Below are 19316 nucleotides of genomic sequence, written 5' to 3' on the forward strand. Positions count from 1 at the left end.
GAAAAGAGACAAACAAATAAATTTGACTTCATCAAAATTTTAAAATTCTGTGCTTCAAAGGACAGTATCAAGAAAGTGAAAAACAGGGGCTTCCCTGGTGGTGCAGTGGTTAAGAATCCACCTGCCGATGCGGGGGACACAGGTTCGAGCCCTGGTTTGGGAAGATCCCACATGCCACGGAGCAACTAAGCCCGTGCGCCACAACTACTAAGCCTGAGCTCTAAAGCCCGCGAGCCATGACTACTGAGCCCGTGAGACACAACTACTGAAGCCCACGCACCTAGAGCCCGTGCTCTGCAACAAGAGAAGCCACTGCAATGAGAAGCCCACGCACCGCAAGGAAGAGTGGTCCCCGCTCACTGCAACTAGAGAAAGCCTGTGCGCAGCAACGAAGACCCGATGCAGCCAAAAAACAATGAATAAATAAAATAAATAAAATTTAAAAATATGTAAAAAAAAAAGTGAAAAGCAAAGACAAAAACCACCCCATGGAATAGGAGAAAATATTTGCAAATCATATATCTGATAAAAGACTTTAAAGAAGATCTACAAATGGCGAAATAGTATGTGAAAAGGTGCCCAACACCATTAGCGCCACCACCACCCTCCCACCCCACCGGAAGCAATTCAAAACCACAATAAGATACCACTGCACACCCACTAGGATGGCTAGAATCAAAAGGCAAATAGAAAGTTATCAGCGAGGACCTGGAGAAACTGGAACCCTTCTGTGTTGCTGGTGGGAATGTAAAATAGTGCAGCCACTTTGGAAAACAGTTTTCGTTCCTCAAAAGGTTAAACAGAGAATTACCATTTGATCCACTCCTAGATACACACCCCAGAGAAATCAAAACATATGTCCTCACAAAACTTGTACACAAATGTTCACCACTGCATTATGCACAATAGCTAAAAAGTGGAAACAACTCCACGGTCCACCAACTAATGACTAGATAAACAAGTGTTGTATATTCTTATAATGGAACATTATCCAACCACAAAAAGAATGAAGTCCTGATATATGCTAGAACCTGGATGAATCTTGAAAATATTTTGCTAAGTGAAGAAACCCAGACATCAAAGGATCATATAATGCATGATTTCATTTATAGAAAATTTCCTGTTTAGGCAAAATTATTGAAACAGAAAAGTTGTTTAGCGGATGTCAAAGGCTAGGGGGAATAAAGGGATGGGAAGATAGCTAAAGAGAAAACAGTTTCTTTGGGGTGAGAATGTAGTAAGCTTCATTTGTGGTGATAGTTTCAGAACACTGTGAATATACCAAAAATCACTGAACTGTACATCTTACACGGGTAAAGTTATTCCTCAAAGAAAGGGAGGAGGGAGAAAGAAATGCGCACGGACTATCATCATTAGCGTGTGGGCAGCTACTTTTTAAAGGGCACCCATTGTCTCAGTAATGCCGGGCTGGCAAAGGCCCCACGCGAGCCGTTCGGGACTGTGGTTGGTACGACGTTCCTTCATCCAAGGTTCTCTTCTGGGCCCTGGAGCCCTGGGCTGACGGCAGGGAATGAGACACACACACGCCCCCAGCCCACCCGAGGTTCGGTGGTTCCTGGCATGTTTCAACAGCTCCCTCTGGTGCACAGCTCAGTGGGCGAGCTCGCAAGTCTGGGGTGTTCTGAGCTCCCAGGAGGGAACCAGGGCCACCTGGCCACATGGCTGAAAAAGCACTGGGGCTGCAGTTACTTAAGGGGAACCCCAGGGTGTGTGATAAGAGGCCTGGGGAGACAGCTGCTCATTCCAGGGTGTGGCGCTCAGCAGGGCGTAACCGAAAGCCGCCATCTGCCTTTCAGGAAGTGTTGTCTCAGGGACAACAACTCGAGGGTTGGACTCTTACTCATCACCTCTGCACTCAGAACCCCTGGAGCAGGAATGGGGTCTGATTTGTCACTGTAACCACAGTGCCAGGCCCCTGTGCAAATGTAGAGCGCCCTCGCTCGGGTGGGGGCGGGGGGCGGAATCAGGAGGACCAGCAGCCGCCCGCAGCCCTGACTCAGCTGTCGGCAGCTGCGAGGGCCGGGAGCCACCTGCTGAAAACAGGTGCTCACATCACCTCCGTGAGCAGCTGGTGCCGGGAGCCTCGGGCGGGGGCTTCCTCCTCTTCCCTCCCCACAGCTCCCAGGGGTGACACACGCGAAGGCGGGGCTGCCTGACCCCATCACCAATCTCAACCATTTTGCAGGGTGACTTGACGATCCCCAATATATCCCTGGGTCCTCCGGTCAGCCTCATGCAAAGACTGGCAATATTTTGCTTAAACCTGACGCTGGAAGGGCCAACTCCACCCAGAAGTGGGTTTTGAGCAGCTCGGGAACCGCACAGGGGTGCCTTCCCGAGTTCCATCAGGAGGAACTGAGTGAACCTGACCCCACGTGGGAAGGGTCGCTGTCGTGAGTGAAAACCGACCAAGAACGGCCGAAGGGTACTGCCCAGGATTCGGACGAAGGCCTCGATCCTGGCGGCCGAGCCCTGCGCTGCCCGAGCCCCGCCCGCGGCCCTCTCCGGCATGTACCTTGAGCCACTGCTTCTCGGTCAGCGAGTCGCTGTAGTCCACCTCCTTGCGATGGCGGGAGCCGCGGCCGAACATCTTCTCCTCCTCCTCCTCGCATGTCAGCCGCTCCACCTCTGCGTCGTCCTTGATGATCCACGAGGGGAGCTCATCCTCCTCCATCAGGCGTGGCTTCCGCTTGGGGTTGCGGGCCTCCTCACGCCTGCGGTCCAGGTCCATGCGCTGTGGGGTGAGGGGCGGCAGGGACAGAGGGACAGGCGTCAGCACAGAGAGGACAGAGGAGATGACCAGTGGGCACACGCGGGGGCACCCTGACCAGGGGCTGCTTCCCTGCCTCAGGACCATCGCTGCAGCGGTAGTTAAACAGCAACTTGGTCGTGCGGTGGCTGAGCTGGCTGGGCTGCCATGTCAGACCTTGGCTGGGGCTCTGCTTCAGGGGCAGAGAGAACTGGAAAGGACAGGATGGTGGTGGAACGGGGGCTGGAACGGGGGCTGAAACGGGGCAGCGGCTCCCCTGCCCCACTGAGGCGATACAGGCTCAGTGGAAGGCACAGGCCTGCTGGGGCCGAGGGCGCCCCCAATTCCCCCCGATTCCGTGCCCACGAGGGGCAACAGGGCATCTGAGACCGAGGCCCTCGCCAGTCCCTCAGTCTTGGACAGTGTGGCTCCCTCTGAAAGGGAGCCTCAAGGACAACAGGCATTGGCCAGACGGAGGGCCATAAACTGGAGCAGGGCTGGGCGTGTACGTGTGTCCTGCCATCCCTATGACACACTTAGGAGGCCACAGAACGAAGATGGGTCAGTTAGGAGCCATGGAGGGGCCACCCTGAGGGCTGCCCCCGGCCCCGTTACCCGCTGGGGATGCCACCGTCACTGAGACCTTTTGCTCTGTTCGGTGTCAGCAGGGAAGGGGGCGGTGTGTGTGTGTGTGTGAGCTCCACTGCACATGGTTCACACAGGCGGGGAACCAAGCCCCTGAGGGTGCGCAGGGCCCGAGTGCCCGCGGCGCTCACCATGAACAGGTCGAACTCTTCCTCGTGCCGGGCAATCATCTGGTTCACCGTCTCGTCGTCAGGCACCTCGTCTTCTTCCTACAAGATGTCACACGTTTAGTTGGAGTGCGGGGAGGCCGGGGTGGGAGGCGGCCGGGCTCGGAGGCGAGCGGCGGCGGTCCATGGGAAATGAGCTGGCGGTCCCAGTCCGGCTGCGGTGGATGGGGACCCACACGGCAGCGAGAGACGCACACGCACACGCACACGCACGCTCCGTGGGATCAGGGCCCTTGCTGGCCATCTCAGCCGAGAAGCCGAGGATTGAATGGGCATGGAGACTGAACTACCCCTCTCACCTTTAGAGGTGGCTCCTCCAAGTCGGGGTTGACGCCCGCTGGCGGAGGGGCAGTGTGGGCGAAGCTGGCACTGCCGCTGCCCGTGCTGCAGTGTCTGCTCTGTGGATAAATAGAGGACTTCAGTCTCCAGGGCTGTCAATCCGGCATCTTTCACCAGCAGTTTAGAAAAAAAAAACCACTTCAAAGAAAAAGCAAGTACTCATCCTCTTTCCTTTCAGCCCACACTCCCTTTACTCCAAAGGGATGCAAAAAAAATAAGAGTGCAAAAAAGGTAAAAAAACAAAAATGAAAGCCGCTCATGCGTCCACCACTCACGCCGGGGAGGGGGTCGGGGCTGGCGCTGTCCTCACCTCGTCCTGCTCCTCGTGCTCGAGGATGGCCTGGAGGAAAGCGCGCCTCTCGTGGCTGGAGGACTTCTGGTCGAACATGCCGGCCTGGATCACCTTCTGGTCGACGTTGAGCTTGTACTTGGCCGCAGCCAGGATCTTCTCTTCCACGCTGTTGACCGTGCAGAGGCGGAGCACACGCACCTCGTTCTGCTGCCCGATGCGGTGGGCACGGTCCTGCGCTTGCAGGTCCTGGGGAGAGAGATGCCGGTCAGTCCCAAACAAGCTCTTTAAATCGTTAAGGGACAGTGGATCACTGGATGCCACTGGGAAAGGCAGGGGTCTTGCAATTCTCGGGCGCCCGCCTGGCTGTTCTGCCCGCCACAGCCAGAAGCTGCACAGGCCAGAAGCTCAGGAACAAGACCTGGAGCCCGTGCCAGGATGACTTGACCCCAAATTCCTGCAGAAGCGTCACTTTCTACCTTCACTGGGATTTGACGGATACTCAGGAAGAAACCGCGGTTGTAGAGGGCCACCCCAGGGGGTTATACCCCAGCAGCTCCTCTCACAGCTGCATAGGGCCCCTTGGCTGCCCCGGGCAGGGCCTGGCTTGGCGTGGCTGTATCACAGCGAGGGCACTGTTCACAGAATGACGCCAAAGCTGGGCAGCACCACGTTGATGCCTGGTTTGATTGGAGGCCCTGCCACGCAAGCCAGGCCCAGGCCCCACCTCTCGGAGCCTCAGGATCCACTCTGCTGACACCAGCCCGTCTCGTGGCTATCGTGTGTGAGAGGAGCCAACGGGCATCGGGTGCTCAGGCCAGTGCCTGGTGTGGAGCAAGCGCCCATAAAGTGGCAGGTATGGCGCCAACGCTGTATCATCACGCCCAGCGTAGACCCAGGAGGGGCTACGAGATCCTGTGTCTGGGGCCTGCAGCTGTGTGGGGCTGACCTCCAGATCTGCACCTCATGGGGGCAGCAGAGGCCACACCTGGTGGGAACAGGCGTGCTTTGTGTCCACGGTTCGTACCCTCAACCCTGCCCCGCAGCTCAGCCGGCGTGATTCCTGGCTCTGCAATGTGCTTCATGACCTCTGATACCCCCCGGGTGTGGAGGAGGACAGGGCTCCACGGGGGTCTCTCCCCTCGACAGCCTGTGGGTGGGGGAAGCACACTCGGACCACCTCTCAGGAAACAGGCCAGTCATCGAGGTCCGGGCGGCAGCCACACCCCAGGCTGGCGCAGCAACCATCCCAGGCACTCGTCTGTCAGGCGCCCGTGGTTTACACACCGATAACCAGCTCTGCTGGGCTGTGGAGAAGGGCTCGCTCGCACCGTCAACAGGAGTGAAAGCTGGAGCAGCCTGCTGGAGGCCACTGTGGCAGAACCAACCAGAACGTGAAGGGACAGGCCTGTGGACTGAGCAATCCCACCTCTCAGGCTTGGCCTGGCTGGTGCTCCAAGACAGGGACAAGGTTCCCCAAGGGGAACAGAAAACCCGGACGTCTGCCAACTGGAATTTGAGTCAAAAATCCTGGGGCCGGGCTTCCCTGGTGGCGCAGTGGTTGAGAGTCCGCCTGCCGACGCAGGGGACGCGGGTTCGTTCCCCGGTCCAGGAAGATCCCACGTGCTGTGGAGTGGCTGGGCCCATGAGCCATGGCCGCTGAGCCTGCGCGTCCGGAGCCCGTGCTCCGCAACGGGAGAGGCCACAGCAGTGAGAGGCCCGCATACCGCAAAAAAAAAAAAAATCCTGGGGCCACCATATGCCAAGATAGCTGGCTGCTGAGGAAGCGGCTGGGGAGAGTCCCCATGTGCTTGCATGGAGACATGAACACACCAGCTGCTGGCGGGAAGAGACACGTGCTGGAACATGCCGTGTTCATGTCAAAGCCAAAATATATGTGTGTACACGGGTAGATGCTGGCTCAGAGAAGAGCGGGGTTGGTGGGGAAGGGGAAAACTGGACTCTTTAATTTGTTACTTTCACTTATTGGTACTTGCATTTGAAAAAATTACTACTTTTATAGTAAGACGCAAGAGGTAAATACTTACTTTAAAGCTACTGTACCAGGGCTTCCCTGGAGGCTCAGCTATTAAGAATCTGCCTGCCAGTGCAGGGGACATGGGTTCCAGCCCTGGTCCGGGAAGATCCCGGAGGTGCCGCGGAGCAACTAAGCCCGTGTGCCGCAACTACTGAGCCTGTGCTCTAGAGCCCACGAGCCACAACTACTGAGCCCACATGCCACAACTACTGAAGCCCGTGTGCCTAGAGCCCATGCTCTGAAACAAAAAGAAGCCACCACAACGAGTAGCCTGCACACTGCAAGGAAGAGTAGCCCCCTGCTCGCTGCAACTAGAGAAAGCCCACACGCAGCAACAAAGACCCAACGCAGCCAAAAAATAAATAAATAAATTTATAAACAAACAAACGAACAAAAAACTACTGCATCTATAAAATACCACATCCCTGTTATCTACAGGCACGGAGCCCTGTGCAGGGTATGTGGATAAGAAACAAGGGCAGCAGTGCACAGAGCACAAAAAGTACGCCCCAGTGTGGTTTTAAGAGGCGCCAGCATGAGAGCTGGGCCAGAACATGGCCAGGAAGGACCTGCATGACTAAAACAGTGACCATTACTGCCAGCTGATAGGACTGGGGCATCTTCCACTTTCTTTGCACATTTACGCGACACCAGAATTCTTTTTGTTTTTTTGGCTGTGCCATGTGGCTTGTGGGATCTTAGTTCCCTGACCAGGGATTGAACCCAGGCCCTCTGCAGTGAGAGCGCAGAGTCCTAACCACCCGACCACCAGGGAATTCCCAGGATTATTTTTTTTAAATAACAACGGAACATGAATTTTTTCATAATCAGAGCAAAAAACTAGTTTCGTTTTGAGAAACAGAGGAAAGTAACTGCTCTCTGGGCTTCTCTCCAGGGGCTTCCGGGACTCCAGGAGAATGTCAAGAGGCCAGCGGACACTCATGCTAGTGGGCATGGTCTCCCTGAGGCTTCGAGCCCCTCCCCCTAGGGGGCCTGAGAGCTGTTACCTGGTGGGGGTTCCAGTCACTGTCGAATATGATAACAGTGTCGGCTGACTGAAGGTTCAGACCCAGCCCCCCAGCCCGGGTGCTGAGCAGGAAGATGAAGTACTCGGAGCCGGGCTCGTTGAAGGTCTTCAGCAGCATGCCCCGGTCCTCCGCTTTAGTGGTTCCTGCCGGCGGGTGGGGAGAGCAGGGTTATTAGCAAGGTGACCGTGGCGGGTGGAGGGGGGGGCGGGCGGTGGTGCAAAGGAGACAGAGGAACACCTACATCAGGGAGCAGGTATAGAGTCCACAGCCGTCCACCTTGGGCCACCCAAGCCATGGACACTCGCTCAACACGTGGCCATGAGTGGTGACTGGCGAACAACTCAGATTTACGGTGACACTACTGACCGCCAGTCCTCCCACCCCAGGAGAAGAAAACGAGCCCCAACGGGCCTCCGGTGTCTCCTCCGTGTAAATCGGGGCTGCTGTGGGAACTAAGTGGGCAGGCGCTGGAGCACAGTGCCCGGCACCCAGCAGACACCCAGGCAATGGGGCTGCCCAATGAGTCGCCACCACCTGCCCTGCCCAGCTGTCCAGGCGGTGGTGGGAGACACTGCAGCAACACTGTTAACGCCGTGCCCCCAAACCCACATGGGGTTTCCAGGCGGGCAGACGGGGCTGCTATGGTATCGAACAACTGGCCAGAGGGCTGGCGCCTGCCTCCATCCTACTGTGATGGGTTTTCTCCATTCACAAAGGGAATCATCTACAGGCGAGCACACGGGGGGCTTACAATGGAGACTTGTTTCCCTCTGGGCAGGATGGCTCCCCTCTTCGTGGAGCCACAGGGACTCTAATGTGATGGCCCAGGACATGATCCTCAGCATCGTGATGCTCAGAGGGGCATCTAAGCTCCTCGGGCTACTGCCAGCCTGGGGAGCAGAGGTGCCTCTGGGGAAATCAGGTGTATTCCTGGTGTTGCTTCCAGCCACTCTCCTACACGTCACAATGAACAGCATGGAGGCCTGATGCCCACTGGTGCCTGGGCTGCCCCAGTTCCAAGGAGGGGCTGAGGCAGGCCCAGGTGGAGGGGCCGATCCCAGATGCCCGGCCTGCACCCTCACTCTCGGCATTCTGAGAGCAGAAGGTTCCACTCCACGTGTCACCGAGCCCCCACCGTTGCCGTTCTTTTTTTTCCTTCTGGCTGCACTGTGTGACACGCGGGACCTTAGTTCCCCGACCATGGATTGACCCTGGGCCCCCTGCAGTGGAAGAGCGGAGTCCTAACCACTGGACTGCCAGGGAATTCCCCCCCTTTGCCTTTCTTTCCCAGAGCTTCCGCTCATGTGGCAGTGACCACATGAGGTGCCCAGAGATGCAGCCACAGCCAAGCAAACAAAAGTCCTCATCCTAGATAGAGGACTCTCATCATGGAGGAAAAAAAAAGGGGGGGCGGGCAAATGGATGGGCGCTGGGGTGGGTGGGAACACACTCTTCACGTTTGGCCTGTCCTCTAGGGGGCGGGGCAGTGACACAGACAAGGAGTAGCGCTCATGAAGGCTCAGCCCCTGAAGGACAGAGAGGCCACTGGGGAGGCCAGCACACAGAGGGAGGGGCGAGGTGAGCCTGGCCACGCAGGCCTTCCAAGCCATGGGAAGCACCTGAAGGAGGGAGGTTTGAGGGAGGACCTGACCACAGCTGTGTTTGTAAAGGTCGCCCTGGACAGAATTCCAAGAACAGGCCGAAGGAAGGCAAGACAGGGATGCAGAAAAGGTTCTGGGTGGGAGTGGGGAGGGCAGAGACCGACAGACAGATCCGCCCAGCAACCTCGCGTCTGAAAAAAACAACAGTTCCACAAGATGTACCGTGAAAGACACAATGGGGGCAAAAAGGTTTGGGGTGTTGGCTGTGGATGCACATAGCAACGAGCTTAGATAAAGGCTCTGAGAAGTGTGGTTTATCCCACACTTCTTAACTGTGTTTACCCTGGAGGCCCCCAAGTTCATTTTTCTCGAGAGCCCCATTCACTCCATCTGACAGAGGGTGGGGGGCTCCCTCTAGGGTCTTCCCGGTCAGTTGACACGTGTCAGAGCACGGGTCCTGCACACTGTCAGCATCTCACTCAGCCCCCTCCTCCCCGGAGCTCCTGCGTGCTGGGAACAAGGGAGAAACAGGGCTTCTTATGAGTGCATGTGGTCACAGTCAGTGCTGTTCCCAGGGAACTTGCCGCTATCACCCCTGCAGCATTGGTTTTCCTCCCTCTCTTCCTCCCTCCCTTTCCTGCTTCTCTCAGTGCTCACAGTTCCGGCATGAACGGGCCCGATTCCAGCTCCAGAGCCACCCAGGCGGTGGAGAGAAGAGCATGTTGCTCACAGCAGCCTAATGAAATTTCACCCCCAGACCCCTGGGGGAAAAGACAAGCTGCTTCTCTGTTCGGGACACTGAGCAGGTAGGTGGAAGGAAAGCCCGGAGGGGTTGGCTAAGAATGAAGCCAAAATGGAGGACAAAGAGCCAGGAGCTCCAGAAAAGCCCCTCTTAACACTATCTGGGCACCTGGATCCAGCTGTGCCTGAAGCAACCCTTGAGGTTCAGTTATGTGAGTCTATCAAGACTTCCTTCTTTATGCCCACAGGATATGGGTTTCTGTCACTTCCCACCATAACAGGACCGTAGAGCAACCCTTAACCACTGGACTGGACGCAGCATTATGGTGCAAACACCATGAGCCTCACATTCAGGAGATCCAGCCATGATACTCCCAGGGCCCTCCCTCCCATTCCCGCAAGCCTGTGTCACTGAGTAAGCCGCTATGCCCACTCCTGCCGCTAGACCTAGAGAAGCTTTGGCAGCAGCGGATAACGAGGCCGCCCTTTAACAAACGTCTCTCTCCCGATCGTACTCACCATCGAGCCTGAGGTATTTAAAGCCGCGATACGCAAAATAGTCTTCCATGATCGTCATGAGGGAGGTCATCTGACAGAACAGCAGCACTTTATGGTTGGTGGCCCGGAGTTTGGGAAGAATTCTATCGAGCAGCTCAAATTTCCCCGAGGCTCGGTACAGGTCCAGCCTGCGGAGTGGAGGGGGTGGGGAAGGACACACACACCACATGAACCACAGCGCCCTGCAGGCAGGTCAAGGAGGATGTGCGCTCCCATGCCCAGGCTACCTGAGCCGGCCTAGGCAGGCTGGCCACCAGGCTCGGGGGCACACAAGTGCTTCCTTGGCAGACTACCCCCGTGCCCGCCCCCGCCCCCCTCCCCCCACCAAAGTTTCAGCAAAGCCATTTCAACCCAACTAAAATAAACTTGGTCATGAAATTACTGACCAACTTGGATACTTCTAAGAGCGAAAGAAGGTGCTATTTATTAGTAAAGATCCTGGGACAATGGGCATGGACAGGGGCTGCCCCGGGAAGCCAGGCCTCCTGTTTAAGAACTTTCCAAGAGCAGAGGCTCCCAGTGGAGAGTGCCCACACCGCACCACACACAGGACTAAGGGCCACTGCAACTTCTGTCATTCGCTCCTGGTTTATAGATGTGGAAACTGAGGCTGGGGGACAGTGTGACACGGCTGCTGACCTGCCAGGGCCGGGCTCAAAACCAGGTCTGTGGGACCCCATTATGCAATTTGGTATAAAGAACTACACAGCTAAAGAACCTTTTGCCCTTTCATTCGGTGCCTCTGCTCTAGGAAATAGTTTACTATCCCAGAGAAATAATGGTGGCTTTAGGGTTAAGAATGTTTTAACGGTGAAATCTTGAGGCAGCATTTGTGTCCCAACACCAGGGCTGAACGATGCCTGGGCTGCGCTTTATAAACAACGCTGGAGAAAACACCCCCAGAGCAAGGTGCGTGGCGCACTGTATAAAGAGTATCCCTCTGTTGGTGGGCAGAGTTTAGGCTCAGAGTGGTTAAGAAAGCTGTCACAGGTCACAGAGCCCAGAGGTGGGGCCTGGAAGCCAGGTGTGGTCACCTCTCCAAGTGGAGAATTTTTATTCTCTTCTTTGGGTTCATCTATGTTTTCAAAGTTTTCTGCCAGGAATATACTGCCTTTGAAATTAGACAAGTATAACAACAGAAATAAAGCCAACCAAAGAGAGAAATACTGGCACACAGATGGTCTGCCCACCCCGTTAAGCTAGGAAGATTCTCACCCTTGGACGATGCCACCGGTAAATCCCAAGTGCTCGGAAAAGGACTCCTGCGATGGAATGAGAGGCGGGTCAGTGCGGGGCAGGAAAAGACGGCTAGGCCCCATGCCTCCGAGCCCTCCCACCCATGCTCAGCGATCGCCCACGGCGGCCCCAAGGCCACACAGATGCTGAACACAGCTTTTCTATCCCACTGACATCCCTTCCGTCATGACCTAACATTCTTAACCACGGAAAGGAGCGCGCGAGGACGGCGCGCGCCTGAGACCACACCTGGTGAGCTGAAATGGAAGCCCAGGGGCCTCTGGCATGACCCCGGAACTTTATGCCAGAATGTACGGACATATGTGTGCTTTTCAGAAGCAAGCATCCAGACTCTCAAGGGTACTGGGGCCCAGAGCCGTCAGGAAGAGGGACGCTGCTCTCCATGCTCTGCCCAGGATGGCCCCACGTGTCACCGAGTGGGGAAGGCTAGTAACCAACAAGCAGAGGCAGCACAACCCCACCGCGGGGGAAACGACTCCGGAGAACAGCCTCCGAAGGCTTCGGCAGTTACCTGAGGTGGGATTTTCATTTCTCTTGCATATTTCCCTACAGTTTGGATTCTTTACAATATATAAGCACTTGCAAACAAAAAATCCATAAAAAGGCAAATGTACAAGCATCATCTAGTCTAAACCTTACAAGCTCTTTTTCTCTAAAGTTGCCAGAGAGAAGTGACCTAGCTCTGTCTAGGGGCTAGGCGCAGACAGACCCCTCTGAGAGCAGGGCCCTGTGCAGGGCTGAGGCCCCCGAGCTCCGGGTACCCTGGGCCTGCCGCCCCGGCCCTGGGCCTCACCTCGATGTGCTGGAACATGTACGGGTGGTTGCAGATCTTCCTCAGCTGCATGATGGTGTTCATCAGGGTCTTGGTGCCACCTTTGCCCTGAGGAGGCAGAAGAGAGGCTCCCAGATCGGTCTTGTTCCGGGGTGGGGTGGGGTGGGGTTGGGGGAGGAGGCGTGGAAGAAGGACGTGAGAGGAGCTGTGGCTTGTGGCAGAGGAGACGGGGCGTGTGCAGCTGGCTCCTGTCGGGGCTCAGAGGCCTGAAGCCAGCAAGAAGCCAGCGCTGGGGGAAGCGGAGACCCCCTGGCACCCTGGAGGGTGGAGGGTGGAGGGTGAGGAGGGGCCGGTGGGACACAGGGGAAACGTGACTGGCAAAGAGCTGAGGGTGGATCACAAACACTTTGTGAGGCCAGCTCTGTGGGCACTGGGGGGAGTCCCCGGGGCGGGGCTGCAGCCAGACGGCTTAGGAAGATCTCTGGTTACAGGGTGAAGGAAGGATGCCGGGGTGGGTGCCGTGGGCCAAGAAGAAAACCAGGAAACAGGGTGCTGCAACAGCTCGGGTAAGAAAGGGCCCAAACGAAACATCTGGAAGAGAAAATGGGGTGGCAGGGCCAAGCCCGAGGCCGCGGGGGCAGAAGCGAGGGATCTGGGAGGACAGCTGCAGTCCTGGTGAGGGGAGCAGGGGCGGGGGGGCCCAGGGCCTCAGAGGGGCCGAAAGGCAGCAGCCTGCCTAGCTCCCACCTCCCCACCGTAAACTAACGTCACCCCAACGCCACGTAATGACGAGGGAAACGGGCTCAGTGGCCCTGGCCGTCGAGGCTCTTTCCCAGCTGGGAAGGTGGGACTCCCTAGAATATTCTAATGGCTGGGGTCCGTGCTGGGCCCCCCACTTCCGACTGATGCATCCACGGGAGAGAGCACTTCACGAGCAGAGGACCCCAGGCTGCTGACTGGGAGGCTCGGGGGCCTCCCTGGAAACGGGCCATCAGCCTCTGTCCCCTCAGCCTTATGGACTGGACCCATCCACACCAGCTGTGATTTAAACCAGGCCCAGTCAACACCTTCGGGACCACGGCCAGATGGGGCCTCGGCCACGACTATCACCTCCGAGGAGGCGAGAGCCTGCTGCTTACAGTGTGCAAAAGCCCCGCACCCAGTGGCCCCCAGCACGCCTGCTGTGGACACCTGGGGGGGAAGGGGGGCCCCGGGCCAACCTTCTTATCCTTTTCAGAGCCATCGGTGAGCAGCACCCCCTTGGCCTGCATGTGCCGGTAAAGCACGCGCTGCAGCGCGGACATGTCGCACTTGATGACGTACTCCACCTGCAGGGCACACACCGCCGTCAGCCGGAACTGGAGCCGAGGGTCCCGGAGCCCAACGCCCAGCCTGGGCCCGTCTCTGATCGCCCAGCCTCTCAGAGGCATCCTGGGCCCTGGACTGTGTGCTCTGATCAGGGCACACAGGGGTGACCGTGAGGAAACCCCATACCCAGGGGGACGAGGGGAGATGGGATGTGGCAGACGCACCGGGGCAGAGGAATGTGGGGGGCTTCCTGGGCCAGATGGGGCAACTCGGCTACCTTCCAAAGGCCTGCCCACAGCCGGCCAAGAAACAAAGCGCAAATGTGACTGGGGGGGGCGACTGGCCAGGGACCCCAAGCCCACCCAGGGGAAAGGGGAGGGGGCCCTGGGGGGACTTAGTGCTCTAACTTAGCACACCTGCCTTCCACTTGAGAGACCCAGTGAGGGAGAGTGGCCAACCCCAGGCAGGATCGACTCCTGAATGCCGAGGCAAGACCAGGGCCAGGCCTGGGACCCAGGGGAGCCACCTGACTGGGCCCACCCCAGGGAGGCCCCCTGGACGATGCCGCACTGGGACTTCCGCTCAAAACAAACATGGTACGTGGAATTCCCTGGTAGTCCAGTGGTTAGGACTCGGCACTTCCACTACCGGGATGCCAGGGTTCGATCCCTCGTCAGGGAACTAAGATCCCACAAGCTGTACAGCGTGGCCAAAAAGAAAAAAACTAAACGTGGTACCTTTTCAGGTAACTGAGCCTCGACTTCCTTCTTGAGCCGCCGGAGCAGGAAGGGCCGCAGCACTTTGTGGAGACGACGGATGATGAGAATGGTTTCCTCCTCGTTCAGGTCCACCTGGCAGCCCCAACAAGACATGACAACCAAGCGTTACCTCCAAAGGAGGGGACAGGGATGCAGCGAAGGGCCATCTGGAGTCACCCTGTGCTCAGCACCTCCTTTTCAGACTACCCTAAGCTTCACAGGAGCCTAGCAGGGCAACCTCTTCCTCTGAAAAACTGCAAGGATCTAAGACCTTCCATGGAAGCCCTGGGACACGGAAGCCAAGGCCCCAGGGCACTATGAAACACAGCAGCATGCTGCATCGCTTCCCGAAGAGTAACAAACCCACGTGCCTGGAGTCCTGCCAACACATCCAAACGAAATCCGGATAGCACTGCGGGGGCCACGCGGATAGAGCGTGTGGCGTAACTGGGGGGGTGCTCCAAGAGGGCTCTGTCACTGGAAGCCCAAGTCAACTCTCCTTTTGGCCTGGGTGGGAAGGACGGAAAGAAATGCTGCTCTCCCAGGAGGCCTGCTACTCTGATAAAAATGTGAATTAAAAATTTTTTTTTTAAGTGAAAACATGACATCTGAACTTTTCTTCTCTGGGTCCCTTTGGGCAGAGCTTTTGCTCAACTTGAAAATACGTGAAACCAGGGCTTCCCTGGTGGCGCAGTGGTTGAGAGTCCGCCTGCCGATGCAGGGGACGCGGGTTCGTGCCCCGGTCCGGGAGGATCCCACATGCCACGGAGAGGCTGGGCCCGTGAGCCATGGCCGCTGGGCCTGCACGTCCGGAGCCTGTGCTCCACAACGGGAGAGGCCACAGCAGTGAGAGGCCCGCGTACCGCAAAAAAAAAAAAAAAAAAAAAAAAAAAATACGTGAAACCAGAGCATTTGTTCCTCAGCTCTTGGAGGAGGCGGTCCCTGGGAATCTGAAAACTGGGGGCTCCTTTGTTATGAGATCCTTGGAAAGGCCTCAATTTCTCCTTCAGGAGGGCTTCTGCCTCAGCCGGTACCAAGGAGGTGGGATGATGCTGACAGAGGCCCCCCTGTAAGAGCTGAGGAACAGCTGTCCCAGACTTGCCTCAGGAAAATCCGCTAACTGGGAACGAGTGAGCTGGGGCACGGCTGCCGTGGGCGGTGACGCTCAACGTTAAGCCCTGCGATCGTGCCCACCTCCTCGGTCATCAGGCTCAGGCCGCTGACCTCCTTCAACAGAAAACGCGGCGGCCACAGACACACCAACAACGCCACTCCCAGCCACGCAGACATTGAGAGACACTGGCCACAACCCACAGCCGTCTTTAAAAACAAAAGGGACAGAATCTGACCATGTTACTCCTTTCACTGAAACCATCCAAGCTACCCGCTGCCCTCAGGGTGAAAATTAAACTCTCCTCAGGCCCTCCAGCTGCACCTTCACACCTCAGGGCCATATTCCTTGCTGTCCCCTCCCTGTGCCTGGGGCACAGGGTCAGGGAAGCCCCAAGCATCCCCTGGGATTTCTCTGCCCTTCTCCTCTGGGGTCCTTTGGTGCCAGGGCTGCCCTGTGCTTTGCTGGGCCGGCTGTGGTGGGCACTCAACCCACAACGACCCAGGGAAGCCAGCTGGGCCGGGACCATCAACTTGGAGGGTCCTCGGAGCTGCTTGTGGCCGAGGCTCACGGCTCCCCACTCCACCCCCCGCCACAACGTGGCTGGCTGCACACCCACCTTTTCCCCGGTCATGGCAAAGGGCGCGTTGAACCACTGCTCGAAGGTGCTGCAGCTCTTGAAGATGGTGGGCAGCAGGAAGTTGAGGAGCGCCCAGAGCTCAGGGAGCTTGTTCTGCAGCGGCGTGCCCGTCAGCAGCAGGCGGCGGGGGGCCACGTAGTGCGTGTTGAGGACCTGCGTCAGCTTGCAGTGGTGGTTCTTCATGCGGTGGCCTTCGTCCACGATCATGTACTTCCAACGGATCTGTGGGCCGAGAGCAGGAGGTCAGGGGAGGACAGGCAGCGGCGCTGCCCACCTGGGTGAGGACCTCACGGCCATTAGGCAAGAAGGTCCTGGGCAGAACGGCCTGCTGAGCTGGAGAACGTGAGCACAACAGCCCCTGATGAGGGATCAGCTCACACCGCAGCCTCTGTAAAGCAGGGGGTGAAGACGGACACGCGGACAGGGAGACACGGCTGTGACCTGCGACTGGGTGAACAAATCCAGGGGCAGAAAAGTACTTTGGTTTCCCAAGAAAATTATGTATGCTAGTACATGACACAAAGAAACACCCCAAATAACAACCCCCCTGCTGATCAGAGGCCCTCAGGGGTGGGGTCTTCAGGGGACTTGGCTCAGCAACGGGTGCATTTCCAATCAGCAGGCGGCAGCTCTAAGGCAGGAGCAGCACAGGTGGGTTCAGATGGTGCCCTCTGGGGGCGCCGGCTGCGCCCCAGAGCCTGTCAGTGGCCACACGGCTGGTGGACACAGGCTAGATGTCGATTCTAACCATAAGTGTGAGTCTGCAGGCAGGAGCCGCAGGTGTAAATCCCTATTTACATGTGACTGTGACGAGCTTCAGAGCCACTCTGGCTTTGGCTTCCTTGGCATGGCCTGGCTGAGGAACTGCCCATCAGGTGTCCCAGACGAAAAGGGCAGAACCGACTGGGGTGGGGCCTAGCAGCCACTTCCCACGAGGAACCCCCATGGCAGAGGGTTTACGTTAATTAAAGCCACGGTCAGACAAACACAGGATTTTCAGAGCCCTGTTCTCATGCTTGGGATGGGCCTGGCTTTGTACTGGGTCAGAAGGGTGAGCCTGCACACTGGACACCAGCTCCCTGGGCCCCAGTTTCCTCATCCGTAGCTCAGAGATGCACATCAAGCACAAATGTCATCAGTACGACCAAGGCCGACAGGTGTGGTAACACGTAAACATCTCCTCCATCCACTGGGTCAAAAACTCCACCACTTAACTTAATCCCCTACACGGTTAGTGAGGCCAGATGCAGCACCTTCTGGCTCGACCCCTTCCCAAACCGGGAAAAGAGCTTTTTGTAGGCGAGGGATGGTGCCTGCCTCCTATCTGGGTCATGGTTTATTCTCGGTAATTCCCTGATGGCCCAACTAGAGCTGCCTTCACAACTGTGTCAGCTAAGAGGCTGCCCCATGTGCACAGCCCCCACTGAATGCGCCAACCCAGCGGTCCAAGGCTGAGAGAACACACAGGACGTCAGAGTGCTTGGACCTGGATACCAAATCCCTCCTGCTTCGTGGGCCGCTTTCCTGTAGGCTGTGGTAGGGAGACATGGCCACCAGGGAGGGAGGTCTGAGGCCTCTAGAGACAGGCGGAGACAAGGGGGGCCTCACCACAGCCCTGCCAGGGACACGGCAGGCAAGACAGGTGGGTCGAGAGTCACCGCGTGTGACCAGGCTCTTCGGGCAGAAGGCCCGAGAGGAGCCAGTCCACATGTTGCGCAGACGCAGCCAGTCTCTGGACGTGGCCCAGGGCCAGCCTGGGGACAGACGGTCGGAGAGGCAAGCCCAAGGTCACCTCGACCGGGGCTGTTCGCACACAGAGCAGCTGTCTTTTTACACATATGTGGGGGAATCACTGAGAAATGTCTTCGGGGGCTTTGAGAAGATGGGAAGCGTGACACACTTGCGACAATCCTGGGCTGGATCACGGGCTCCCTGACAGCACGCGACGGCCTGGGCTGGCTTGTTTTACAGGCAGACACGCTACCTTTGCAAGGATGTGCTTGTCTTTAATGATGTACTCGTAGGTCGTCAGCAAGACGTTGAACTTGCCGCTCCGGAGCTGGGGAACGAAAGCACGTCTGGCTGCTGGAGAGCCCTGTGAGGGAAAGAAGACACTCGCGCCTCAGCCTCTGGGCCTCGGGTCCTGGCCCCTCACGCCGGCAAGGGCAGAGGGCCAAGTGTGGGGAGCGGAGAGAGGAGTGTGGGTCCTGGGCGGCTTGGGCCCCTGGGAGGCTTGCTGCCTGCACCTCCATCGGCCTCACTCCTGATGGTCAACCAGCTCCGCTTCCCACACCCTCCTCTTCCCGGGTCCCCATCTCAGGCCTCCAGGCCTCCCACACAGGCGCAGACCGCCGTGATCACTCCCAAAGGGCAGCTCCGGTTAGCAAATCTGCCCCATCCCTCCTGTTCAAAGCTCACGTTCCAGACAGAGCTGCACTCGTTCCCATAAGCTCTTGCCAGCCGAACGACTTTTAGCTCCTCAAACGCACCAAGTTCTCCCCAGACACGCTGTCCCCTCTGCCGGGACCCGATTTTCCCCATCATGGGGCCAAGAGCCTCTCAGCACAGGGTAGTGAGCCTGGGCCCAGTAGACCTGCGGCCAAGGGCACAACGGGGCTCTGCCACTGAGTGGCTGTGTGAGGCCCTCTCTGCCTCTCTCCCCACGAGGACAAGAGGCACATTTAGTCCCCACTTCACAGGAGAACTGATCTAGGGGTGGCACTCAGAGCAGGCCTGCACGGGGCCCACGTGTCCTGGTGTCCCCCGTCACACAGCAGCCCACGGTGGACACTCGCTAAGTCATCCCACGTGAATGGGTTTTAACCAAAGCTCGGCAAGAATAATGAAATCTTCAGGTGAATGCGTTAATGTCATCACATTCCACAAACTGAGTCCATAACTTCAGGTAAAAAAGCAGCATCACTCCTCGAAATAAAGTGATCCAAACCCTGTGTTAATGGCAGGATCCCATGTGTATAACATAAGAAGACGCGCACATGCACACGTGCATCCTGTCATTAATGCAAGTTGATGCCCCTCTTCACCCACACGTATCCCCTATTCTCCCACCCTGCCCATGCCCACCTCCTCAGGGGGTGACGTACCTTGTAGGACACCTTCACCACCGAGGGGGCCCACTTGTCAAATTCGTATGCCCAGTTGGACAGCGTTCTGGTGGAAACAAGGAAGGGAGAGTCAGGGTCTAGTTCTGTTGCCAGCAACTGTCCAACAGATGCCCACGAGGGAGTGAAGCTGATGTGTGTGTGACCCTCAGAGCTGGCCGGGTAATGGACC

The 19316-nt window shown here is 57.4% G+C and overlaps 1 protein-coding gene across 8 annotated transcripts in view; it reads right to left on the minus strand.

Annotated features, from left to right (window-relative positions):
• Window positions 1–19316, minus strand: part of SMARCA4 (SWI/SNF related BAF chromatin remodeling complex subunit ATPase 4) — an 87272-nt gene that overhangs the window by 18992 nt on the left and 48964 nt on the right. For 5 of the 8 annotated variants that reach the window (XM_060297109.1, XM_060297111.1, XM_030879719.2 and 2 more), the window contains exons 17-29: window positions 19127–19193; window positions 18007–18117; window positions 16002–16244; window positions 14251–14364; window positions 13426–13533; window positions 12227–12313; window positions 11392–11438; window positions 10138–10304; window positions 7256–7419; window positions 4232–4459; window positions 3882–3980; window positions 3547–3624; window positions 2537–2755 (exon numbers count right to left, since the gene is read on the minus strand). In XM_060297109.1, coding sequence (XP_060153092.1) covers window positions 2537–2755; window positions 3547–3624; window positions 3882–3980; window positions 4232–4459; window positions 7256–7419; window positions 10138–10304; window positions 11392–11438; window positions 12227–12313; window positions 13426–13533; window positions 14251–14364; window positions 16002–16244; window positions 18007–18117; window positions 19127–19193 — 1732 coding nt within the window. The remainder of the gene's footprint in view (window positions 1–2536; window positions 2756–3546; window positions 3625–3881; window positions 3981–4231; window positions 4460–7255; window positions 7420–10137; window positions 10305–11391; window positions 11439–12226; window positions 12314–13425; window positions 13534–14250; window positions 14365–16001; window positions 16245–18006; window positions 18118–19126; window positions 19194–19316) is intronic. The other 3 variants (XM_060297113.1, XM_030879723.2, XM_060297112.1) reach the window with 1 other exon arrangement.

This window comes from Globicephala melas, chromosome 3 (assembly GCF_963455315.2).
Source record: "Globicephala melas chromosome 3, mGloMel1.2, whole genome shotgun sequence".
In the NCBI taxonomy this organism is placed as follows: Eukaryota; Metazoa; Chordata; class Mammalia; order Artiodactyla; family Delphinidae; genus Globicephala; species Globicephala melas.